This window comes from Ixodes scapularis, unplaced genomic scaffold, assembly GCF_016920785.2.
Source record: "Ixodes scapularis isolate PalLabHiFi unplaced genomic scaffold, ASM1692078v2 PGA_scaffold0__279_contigs__length_252992795, whole genome shotgun sequence".
In the NCBI taxonomy this organism is placed as follows: domain Eukaryota; kingdom Metazoa; phylum Arthropoda; class Arachnida; order Ixodida; family Ixodidae; genus Ixodes; species Ixodes scapularis.
In genome coordinates, this window is record NW_024609835.1 from 222,111,687 (window position 1) to 222,123,920 (window position 12,234).

Consider the following 12,234-nt stretch of genomic DNA (forward strand, 5'->3'; position numbering starts at 1 on the left):
TGCAGCGCATCTGGTCCTAAGAAGTCGCAAAAGGCTTAAAAACCGGTCTGGTCTCTCTCGGTCCTACTCGGTCGCAAGAGTGTGAACGGCGCTTTACTTTCTGCTCTGTCCCATTCCCCCGTGGTCATCTTAGTTGAATCCAGGGGAAAAGCTCACCCACTTTTGTGTGGATTCGGAGAAAAGCTGACCAGCCTTTTGACATACCCGGAGAAGAGCTCACCTCGAATTAAATTATTATGTAAAGTGATCGTTATCTTTTAATATTAGTACCAAGGTTTTAGGCGCCTCTCACGCAGACGGTACACCATGCAACAGAGTTAGTGCGAAGTGATTTTTCGCATTTTTCTAAGAGGAGAGGTTCATTACCTTTAATCGCGTGAGAGCAATTTCCACTGCACTACTAGTTTTGATAACAACCACTAAAATAAAAGAGAAAAAAAAAAGCCCATCGTTCGTTTATGTTGACAGTGTGCCGCAGTGTACACACTTCACATCCAGTAAACAAAAAAAAAACAAAAAAATCCGATCTTTTTGTAATGTTTAGGTTAGATTTATTCGATTTAAGTCATACTAATATCACTGTAGCTAGAAAATATCGATTATCACTGAATTATTTTTTTAAACACGGCAGGTTGTTTGATAAATTCTTCCGATCCGTGAAAACAATGCGGAAAAATAATTACTGCAATTTTAACAACTTTTTGTTCGTGAAAACTCCACTATATACTAGAACAAAAACAGCTTAGTTTTTTTGTCTTTTTTTGGCGAAAAAGTTGTATTAACTTTTCTTTTCGCAATCTGCTTTTCTTGCAATACGTATCTGGCGAACGAAGGCGGAGGTAATAATAAAGCTCAACGCGTGGATTTGTTCTGAAGACCACTTCTAAATCTTTCTAGTGTGGTGATTCTTTTATTTAAATACAGAACATATGCACATATTAAATGCATCAATTAACAAACAAGAATGAATAATAACAAAGAAAGTTTTTCAGGATTATACATATATTTTTTTTTTTTTTTGCGGTAAAGGTTTGATTTAAATCATACTAGTAAAACTGGTTTGATTTAAATCACGATTTAAGCCATCTTGATTTTTATTCTACACCCTAACCGTAGCCCTCGTTCCCCTTTTATGTCGACCCATTTCGCGTGACTGTCACCATATTTAAATCTGACGTAGCCGGGATTGTAAAACAACGTGACAAAAAAGAAAAAAAAAAAAGAACGGCGTTGAAATTAACAGCGATTAAGACGAATGGAAACAGCACATGGCGCACTCTCGACTGAAGTTTATTGAAAATAAATTTATTGAAAATTACTTCTCTCACAGAAATCAACCCGCGATAGGCCGACTTCGAAGCCAGTTGGCATCCCATACATGCACACACACACTATTTGAGAAAGGTAGCCCAGCGTACAATGCGCCGGTGTTTTTTTTGTTTTTTTTTGCGCTTAATAAGATGGCGCGACTTTGTCACCAGATATATAACCCACAGCTGTCGTTTTCGAATCCGTGCGCAACTAAACACCGAAATAAGGACGTTGAGTGCGCTACAGGCGTTGTCTACGAAGTTCCGATGACGTGTGGGATAACATGTGTGGGCCAGACGGGCAGGTGCGTGAATGATCGCATCCGCGAGCACGTAGCTTCCACAAGAACGACTCCTTCGGGGCATCTTGCGATTCATTGTAACCGGTGATCTTGCACCTCGGCCTTCAGTGACACTGAAAAGTGGGCTAGGTACAGAGATGAAGTTTTCGAGAGAATTGGATGAATCGCTTGAAATTAGGACCAGGAAGAAGAAAGTGCACAAGTGGCATGTCCTTATCATTATCTACAAATGAGTTTGAATTTCTGATACGCGAGCTGATAAGACAAGGATGCCGAATTTTTTTTTTTTCTGATGGCCATATTAATACGTTATTTCCAATAAGCTTCCGTTGAGAGTGTGCCCTGTCCTGTTTCTCTTCGTCTTAGTCCCTGTAATTTTTGGCGCTGTTTCTTTTTTTTTTTTTGCATTGAATTGATTGGTTTACATTAGCACTTTACTGAAATACAACCTTTTTTATGTTCCGTTCGAATGAGGTATGTACTGAAACAACTGCTTTTTAAACAATGGTGAAATGTGAAGATTTGGCTATGCGGTTTCGGTATACTACATAAAATATCATTTCATAAATAGATATTCAGCAACTACCCAACCTGCAGCCCATTACAGTGCTTATATTTTCCTACGTTTTTTTTTTTTTTTGTGAGTTTTATTTAGATTATTTTATTTTCGTCAGGCAAGACTTCACGTGTTCCAGGACGATTTCATTTTTTTACAAATTAATTTTGCTAGTGAAGTGGGGAATGACCGCATGTGCATAAGGTATACCCCAACATACTTCAGTTGAGTGAACGTGTTTCACTTGTGTGAGTGCTCGATGTATGGGAGCTTTTCTCCGCATCGGACAGTTTTGCGGTGAGCTTTTCTCCGCCGCCCGTCTCAGTTGTCCCGTTAGTGTTCGTGTCTTGTGCCGTGTTGCTGTTGGTCGTGTGTTCAATCTCGTTTGTTTCAAGTTCTGCGAATGTTGCCTCGATCGTTCGTCTAGTAAATTCCCTTGCCTCCTCTCCCTCTACATTTATCACCTCGTGTGTGGTCAATGAACAATATAACCCTTCTGTTTTTCTCCCCTTTGTATTAATGCTCCCAGAACCTTTTTGCTGCGTTCCTATAATTTTGATTTACCTCCATCATCCACTGCACTCCAGCTCTACCAATCTTGGCCTAGATTCGAGTAGATGTCTTTCTTTTTCTTTTCTAAATGCATCGCATTTCGGTGCTACCTCAGCGGATTTTCTTCGCCCATCTGTGTTTTCCTGAGGCCTCTTGTCGCCCTGCTATGACCGCCGTAGCTTCACTGCCCCACCAGCTTTTTGGTGTGTCTTTCCTTCTTCCTCTTTGTTTGGTTTTTAACTTCTCTAGCTCTATTTTAAAAGTGTTTACTAAATCGTCATTTGTATATTATCTCTCCAGTTGCCCGGAAACCATTCGTTCTGATACTTCTTGGAGTTGGTCATCGTTTAGGATCCATAGACATTCTCGTTCAAGAATTTATGTCTCTAGTTCTGCTGTACCGAACCTTATTTTAAGTCGCTTATGATCCCTTCCTAAGCTTTTCGTGCCTTCCTCATCTGTTCGAATGTGTCCTAATCTGTTATACAATTTGTTGGAGCTTAGACAGTAATCAATTGCTGAGTGCGAATTGTTTCTCTTCCACTATATTTTACCTCGTAGGAAACCGCGCGAAAACAGACGAGGAGGTAGAAGAAACACACGGGAAGAGCGACTCAAATATTTTCATAGCAAAACATGCGAAAACGACCATTCATCGTTGGTAGTACGACCCCCCGCCTGCGTATCACGAGGCAATTCATAACAGCGTGATGACACGTGATAAACGCGAGAAAGAGCGATATGACGCTAGCCAGATCCAAAAACGCCACCTCGCCATCTAGCAGTGCCAAAGACGGTTGGCTGACACTGGAGGCTCCCGTCTTTTGTTTTATTTGGTATGCCTCTACTATCGTTCTAGAGTCTAGACTCTAGACCCTTGGTCCTTCAGCTTGAACAAAATTTCGCTGTCACTCAATCTTGGCTCACACGTATACGTGTGAGCCAAGATTGAGTGACAGCGAAATTGCCGCGACTGTATACAGTCGCGGCAATGCATTGCAAGATGAGAGTATGCACACCCCTTCAGTGAACTATAGTGCCCTCTTAAAAACGTTCTTCGTTTTTTTTTTTTTTTTTTTCTAATTTTAGTTATTTGGTCTGGTCAGCGTCGTTGCGTCTTTTCTATTGAAGGACAGCTCCAATTCGGGCTTCTTTCGGTTTCCCCCGATATGGATAAAACCGGCTCGGGTGTTACTTTTCGGTGTTTATTGATTTACACTGAAAACGCAGAACCCTACTCACAATGTGTGAAGCGAATCTAGAAAGTAATGGGGAATCTCTTTGGTGAATTTGGAGCGAACAATAAGCGCCTTTAGTGCGGTAAATGCGAGCCCGCGCTTGCACGCGCTAGAAGATAAATCAACAAAAAACGCCCGAAAACCGCTCTAAATCCCAAAAGGCTCGCTGCGCAATCGCTACCTAACCCCACATTTACTCCCTAAAAAAAAAAAAAAAAAAAAAGTTGCATTTTTTTATTGATTGTGCACGGCTGACTTGCGCAGCCGCCGCCTAAAAAACCTCTGTTCCGCACTCAGGGACTCGAGCCAGGTAGCATGTCAGCAGTGGACTCAGAGCGTCTTCTGACGCAAGATTGTACTGGTTTATTTACGTGACTATATACTAGGAACCGGACAGCGTGAGATAGTTCAAGCATGTCAGTCGAATTGGATATGTTTCTGAGCACGCTGTACAACTTTATATTTTGACCTTTGCTCTAAGTGGAATAGTTATAAAGTTCATGAAGTATTCTGAAAATATTATTTCATCCGAAAACAAAAATAGCCTGTGTTGTTTTAAAGTATGAGCGAACTAATTCCTTCAATTTCGTCTTCCTAAATTACATCAAAATATTCTTAAACCTTGGCTGAAGTTCCGTGAAACACTTTGTATACATTTGTCAAGTGGATGACCCATGATCTCACTGTGTGACTTCCTCGTTCAATAGTGCGGCTCTGCAGTAGTGGCACAGGTGCGCCCGTCACGCGTGCCTGTTTTCGGCTTCCAATATCTTATTCTTTACTTCTTTGTGCCGTTCGTTCACGAGCAGAGCCATAGATTCTGTGAGAGTAGGACATTCTTTTGAAGATGCTTTCAGTCTATCAACCACTACCCGAGATCTGGCAACCGAATGTTTCCACCGCCATTATGTGCGAATCATGCATGACCCGCTCTGGATTAGCCACAGGCGTAACAGAGTTCCGAGGAACGAGAAATATTGCTAGAAACCGCGAATTTTAATGGGCTAGCTCAGAGTGGAGTGGAGAAACGTAAATGAATTCCCGTCTTGTGCTGTCGCGAGGTCGAGTCGTTCTAGCTAGATTTAGCGGGTCACGAGCTCCACCGATCCGCCGAACTCACTCAGTATATACAGCCATGTTCTGCACCGCATGTGCGGCATTAGTATTGCGGGGGGGGGGGGGGGGGGGGGGGGGACAACACGAGAAGATCCCTTTTTTTATTTACAGCAGAACCATCGCCTTGACTGTCTGTCGAAAAATCCAGTTCTTGTACTCTCTGTGCTCTTTTCTCGTATTTTGTTGACATTATTTTTTCGACGGCACTAATACCTCAAACTTTAGCAATAAGATGAGCTCTTCTAGTACTGAGTGACTGAATCGTCGCGTCCACTGCGCAGAGGCCCCTGCGTGACCACCTGGCCGTGCGGTACCTGCTGTCCGAAGCCCGCCGTCACCAGGTGACCGAGAAGAGGCTGTGCCGTGCCCACATGGAGCTCCAGGGACAAACGGCCACGTACCTTTGCTACCTGGCCAGCACCCGCAAGGGACATGTGCGTCGCTACTCTCCACGCACGGAGCTTCGGACTCTCTCTCGGGGGTCTGACCTCATTGACAACACTTGCCCATTCTATAGTAAACTTTAGCGGCAGGAACAAAGTGGTAAACTGGGCCTGCTGTTACTAACTAAAAACGTAATTGATAAATATCAGCTTTAAAAAAATAGGAACGAAGAAAGGAACAAACACGCCAGGATGGAGCCGAACTCCTGTAACTAAATTTATTACTTATTTAATACTTATTTACCGACGCCATAGCATTATGGAAACATTACTTGCACGCAAACAGATTCTGTGATTCGCTTGGAGGAGGTGATATGCTTACCGCATGAGAGATCACATTGATAGCTGTGTCGCTGTGCAGATTCTTAGGCACTGCATTGTTCATTTCGGGTCATTCACAGCCACAAACTCACGAGGGGCGGTTTGCTCATCTTGCGGCCGCGGCTGCGGCCAAGAGGGATTTTTATGCCACGTGACCAGCTCCATGGGGGCAAGGTTGAGGGAAGTACTTAGCGTCCCTGCCTACTGTCGGAGAAGTCCGTGCAACTTTGAGTAGAAACCTCCAATTTCGCTCGCAAAAACTGACTGCCTATGCTTTTAACTGGTGTCCGATTAACCGCCCCTTTATACTTTAGGAACGGCAGGTAAAGTAACGGCCAGGAAAGGTAAATATTAACCCCACCCCCCCAAAAAAAAAAAAAGAAAAAAAATTTTACGCGAGATAAAAGCGGTGGCAGTATATTTATATCTCCGCACCAGCGCTGGAGTCCTGAGCTTTCTGCTTTAGTCGAGAGGTAAGAGCGCCAGTAATTGTCGTCTCGGCATGAAAGTTCCGGGCTCAAACCACGCCGGAATTTTTTTTTTCTTGTGCTTAATTGGTGGAAGTTTTTTTTGTTTTTTTTTTAATTGTTACTATCACAGTGTGTATAAGTACGAATTAGGCGCCTCCTGTTTTTGAAAGGAGTCATAGCAAGAGCGTTGTATATTTGAAAAAAACACAAAAGTGCATGTAGTTGCTGGGGGAAGAAAGCTTTTTTCGGCCCCGTTTGTGTTAAAGTCATACCGATGCTGTAATCTTGGTTCCTTTTTAATGAACATTATAAAACGATTGTATTAGCCCGTTAACTTGGCCTGATATTTATTTTTCTTCCGGTGTGTCGATTCAACAGGTGGGACAAATCGTAGAAACCGCGTAAGGCGCAGTAGTGCAAGTGGATGATTTGGACGGTTTGCTAAAAGGATCACAGTTAAAAAATAAGACACACGCGCAAAATACAAAAAAGATATATAATAAAAAAAGTTTTTGGCGTGATTTGAACTCGGAAGTCTCACGCCGCGACGACAAGTCCCGACTACAGCAAAAGGCGAGTATCGCCGACGCTGGCGGAGTTATATAACTATACACTCCGTGCGACGCGACTGGCGCGCCGCCGCGCGGCCGGTACTGAAAGTAGGCAGTGAGAACCCCAGAGAAAACGAAACCGAAACCACTCCGCGTAGGTTGGTACGCATTGAAGTCGGAGCGGTGCGGTTGCGCTGAGTTCACAGCATGGAGTGCTGCCTGTGCGTGCTGCGCCATTAAGTGCTTCAATAGTTATGCGTCGTATCTCGTGCGGACAAAGTTTCACAGTTTTTCACCTCGCTGATGTTTTGTGGGACAGCGACAACGACGGAGCCGTGCCGTACGACGGGAGAAATTTGATCTCCCGATCATGTCTGCCACTGTGTCGGCACGGCTGACATATTCTACACTGCCGTTTGCGCTCTGCGTTTGTTTTCGCACCAGTAACGCCTTCATGTGTCAGCGCCGATGGGACGAACTGAAATGCCATCCCACACTCGCGGTTATGCAGTGCCGATTTCGTTGGAGGAATGCCCTCCAAAAAAGTTTCGTCCCCATCGTACATGTCGATATTTTCGGACAAGTATGGCACGCAATATCTACTCCATGAAGAAAGATTCGATCGGTAAAAAAAGTGGCAAATATAAATCTAAAGAAAACAACAATGAAACTCGAAATCACTAAAGAATCGATGTTTGAGTATGGAAGTTTATGTGGTGAGCTTTCTTTCTTGATCAGCCTCCTTTTGGATGTGGAAACGCTGACACCCCGAGTCCTGTCGACAACATTTTTTTTCTCGGCTTTAGATCCACCTATTGCAAAGTGGTTCGAACTGGAAGTACCGTCCGCTGGTCCCTTCCTACCTGTAAAGTGTGCACCTCCCACGATGAGTGGCATTATCTTGACAGCCTTTGACGATCAAAGCCAATTCCCACTTAGTTACGCCGCCCAAACTAAATTTCCACCTGGTTTCGCTATGCCAACTCTTTTTGGTATAATAAGTGTTGTGTCAAGTTACGATCATGTCAACGTACCTGTGCGCCGAAAATCAGCACCTCCCACAGCAGGTTATTACACAACAGCTGACCGCAAAAGCCCTTGACGGCCAAACTGTGTGTTGGCCGACAACTTTGTTTTCTCGGCTTTGTAACCACCTTTCATAAAGTGGTTTCAATTGGAAATACAGTCTACTAGTCCCTTCCTACCTCTAAAGTTCCACCTCCCACGACCAGTGGTATTCTCTTGACAGCCTTTTCATGGTCAAAACCGGTTCCCATTGAGCTACGCCGACCAAACTGAATGTTCACCTGGTTTCCCTATGCCCCCTTTTTTTGTACAATAAGTGCTGTGTCATGTTACTGTCAAGTCCAAGCACCTGCGTGCCCAAATCTGCACTTTGCACAGCCCGCAATAACACAACAATTTGGGTCCAATATTGAATATCCCGTACAGCTTTATTTCTTTATTCGTTAGAAACCTAACTTTCACACCTGCTGTCTTAATGAAACTTGGCACAATTCGTGCACAAACTTGGTGAACATCTCACTCGCCTCCAATATCATCGTTCCAGCAGTTCTACGTTTACAGCGACGAGCGAAATAAATTTTCCACTCAGAGGAATTATGGTGGCGACCGTCTTGCTTTTCGGAAAATTGCTCAAACTCCTTTTTCGGCCGCAACTAGAGAAATTACCCCTAAGAGCGACCCAAACTCAATATATAAGAAGTGGAGAACAGCTAGATGCCCTTCTTAGGTCTGCCCCAGCACTCATGCAACGCCATCATCAACGTATCGGCTCAAAAAGCAAAAGTTTCGTCCGGGCGCGCTTCCGCCGCCACAGCTTGGCATGCGAAAAGGCGCCGCAGGCTGCTGAGCGCGCATCACTGTCGAACGCCAGCTCCTCCGCTAGCGGCGCTGCGCGCGTTTTTCAAAGCGCCCCCTATAGTTCCCGCACGGAGTGTATACTGCACCGCTTTTATCTCGCTTGATTTTTCCTTTATTTTGTGTCATATTTACCTTCCCTGGCCGTAACTTCACCTGCCGCTCCTCAAATATAAATGAGCGGTTAATTTGACTCCAGTTGAAAGCCTCTGCGGTGAGTTTCTACGAGCGATATTAAACTTTGGTACTCGAAGCGACACGGATTTCTCAGCCATTAGGCAGGGACGTTAGGTAATTCCTTGTCCCCATGGAGCTGGTCACGTGACATAAAAATCCCTCTTGACCGCAGCCGCGGCCGCAAGATGAGCAAACCGCCCCAGGGGGATTAGTGGCTGTGGACTACATAGCTCTACGCAGGTGGGAGCATGTGATACAAAAGCTCGCGCTACAGAACCCGGGTTCCTCGGCTCAAATCTCCAGCCCTGTCTGTTTCGATCTATATGAGCATCGTGCCGACATGCGGTCGTGCATCACCACTGCGTGATGGATGATACAGGCCCGGGCTAGCAGTGCCACTGCAGGGACAACATGTCTTTTACAGCGGAGACGCCAGTCGCCCATTGGGACTGACGTCTTCCCGCTGTGTAGAACACCGACAACACAATTACTTTCGCCGCTCACGTGTTCACACACAGCCGCTGACGTCCTCCAGTGGACTAATTGAAGACTATTTTCTTTCATTAGGAGTTGCAGCAGCAGTATCATGGCCGGAAAGAAAGGAGTGTCGAAGAGTCTGCACGCTTGGTTGGCCTCGCCCTGCCTAAGCCTCCCGGAGACACCAAGGACTGCTAAGTTCCGAACGTGTTTGTTCTGTAGGACGTTCTTGTTTTAGACTCCCCGACCCAGTGATATGTAGAGGGCCGTCGTAAATCGCCCGAAACGAGCGCTTACTTGTCTAGATGCAGTCGTCACGATTAAAACAATGTTTGAGGCACCCTATTTGTCACATTTTATTTTGCTGCATCAACGTGTCTGCATGGACCTATATTAAAATATAAGGGTTTGCTATTTCATGATGTAATAATGTCTATTCATGCTTAGATTCTGAACATGGCGTGATTTGTATTTCGCTATTAAAATCTTGTTTTCGTTCAGTATGCTAATGATAATTTATGGTGCAACTTGGGGCACCTCTTATAGCCCGCCCCCCACCGATAGTCGGGGAATCATGTCCTCGCTTTTGTTGTTTTGGGCCTCGTATCCAAGATAACCATAGGGGTGCGCAGCATCCACTTGTTCACTCCACAAAGCCCACGTCCCGTTACGACGATGGTGGCGGCACAGAACGCCATGGCGCGTTCAGTGTGCGTTCCCCAGAAACGCATCCAGGACGCGGCAGCGGCTGAGCACCCGCCGCTCCAGAAGCAGGTCGAAGGGCGCCAGCGAGTGCATCCACAGCGGCAACCATGCCCACGTCCGGAACAGGGGTGGGAGCCAGTGAGGCCGCCTCTGCTGGACCACGTTCAGAACCAGCAGCGACAGCGCCGCCAGTAACACCGGCACGCCGATGGCGCTGAATAAGGCGGTACCGACGAAGGACAGCGCAAGCACAACGACGGGTAGGCTGACGAAGAGGACCAGGAGGTAGGCGAGCGCGAACCAGCGGTACTGGGCGGCCGTGCTCGCCAACAGTCGGGCCAGGGGCAGTGGGAACCGCATAAAGGGCACCGGGTAAAAGAGGAGCGCGCCGTAGACGTTCAGGAAGCTGTGGCATAGGGCCAGCTGCAGAGCGTCGCGGGTCGGCTCTCCCGCGAGGGCGGCCAGTATGCCCGTGGTCGTGGTACCGATGTTGGCGCCCAGGAGCAGTGGGTACACGCGCTCCAGGTCCACTTCACTGGCGGCCGAGAGGAGCGTGAGCATGGAGCTGACGGCCGTGCTGCTCTGGAGGACTAGGGTGACAAGGAGGCCCAGGCAGAGGCAGGTGTAGCCCTCGATGAAGCCCTTGGGGAGGCGCGAGAGCGCAAGGACCAGGTGTAGCCTCAAGGCTGGGTTGAGGGTGCGTGCCAGGAGGCTCAGGCAGCCCAGGAGCAGCAGTAGCGAGAAGAAGAGCAGGAGGAGGCCGGTCCCTTGGTCGCCGAGCTGGAGCTGTGCCATAGCGCTGCGGCCTGCGGTTTGAATATTTCAATATGGTACCTGGAGCCCGTGTTTGACTGGTGTGTTTACCGCGTCTTCAAAACTGGTCGTTGATTTTCGACTGATCATATCATAAAACTGTCATGCTATTGCCTGCCGCGATCCTGGTTGTGGGACAGCGGCGGGGGTGGATATGACAGACGCTTATCCTGCTGTAGATTGCGCTGTAGCCGGGTAGTCGACGTAAACCAAAGCGGACACGTGGTGGAACGCCGCGACAACGACGACCTTTGCGTCCGCTCTGCTTTTTCGCTAGCGTTTCTAAGGCCAACCGCCAGGATCGCGACACCCGGGAGTGTAACACACCGGTTCCTGTGAGACAATTTGTTGCCACTTTCGGACCACCTTCGCCGCATGGGTAGACTCGGTAAGAGCACCTGTCGAAGGCGCGTTCCGGACATCGTAGTTGAGGAAGGGTGCCTCAACGTCCTTCCATTTTGGGTGTTGAAATTCTTTGTAGGATTTCATGTCGAAAGTACGCGCTCACAAAGAGAAGGCGAAGAAATTTCCGGGGACAAAATGCCACTGTAGTACAGTTAAGGCCAAGAGTGCATGCCGAGACGTGCTTTCACGCACTCCAAGAAAAAAAAAAAAAAAAGGAATCATTTAGGACAAAATGGTTAGGCAAAGCGCGTGTGGATTGTGGAGGCACCCTAAGGAGGTGGTATGTTGAGATGCTCGATTATGCAGGGTGTGCGAAAGCGGCTGATCTGGTTCCTGAACTTACATGATCGTGTGCAAGAACTGCCGTTGAAAGAGCAGCAGATGCGGACCGTGCTGAGCGCAGGCACAGCATGCCCGTGTTCCGAGGCCTTGTGCGGTTCTGTGTCCTCTAGCTGCGATTGAGAGTTGTCGCTAAGAATGAAAATTTTACTTGATGTCTACATTCAAAACATTTATACACCGCTGAGTGCGGAATGTAATGAGCAAAGAAGTTGCGCGAAATTTTTACCTACTGGCAAATGCCGTTAAAACATTTGTGTGCATTAGATGATGACAATAATAAAGATATAATAGTGGCTTTTGATCACTATTGATCATGTATTTCATTCATTGCTGTTTCTTTTTTATTGTTTAATTTTGTTCTGTTTTGTACAATTATTTCCCATTCCTGCGATCGCCTTCGCAGTGCAGAAGTATTAAAAATATATATATATATATATATATATAAAACATACTACGATAACAATGCTTTTTATTCCAGGAGCATTTTGTGACAGACCAAATACGGTTCTGTCAAAGCCATAGTGCTTGTGGGGCGGAAACCCGGCAAATCGATCGGCGAAAACGAAGGGTACATA

General features: G+C 46.3%; 1 protein-coding gene across 1 annotated transcript in view; it reads left to right on the top strand.

Annotated features, from left to right (window-relative positions):
* LOC115317682 (protein FMC1 homolog) overlaps nucleotides 1-9,894 on the top strand; it is a 46,343-nt gene extending 36,449 nt beyond the window's left edge. The window contains exons 2-3 of the mRNA XM_040217156.3: nucleotides 5,356-5,508; nucleotides 9,485-9,894. Of these exons, the coding sequence (XP_040073090.2) occupies nucleotides 5,356-5,508; nucleotides 9,485-9,592 (261 nt within the window). The 3' untranslated portion in view covers nucleotides 9,593-9,894. The remainder of the gene's footprint in view (nucleotides 1-5,355; nucleotides 5,509-9,484) is intronic.
* Nucleotides 9,895-12,234: the final 2,340 nt, after the last annotated feature.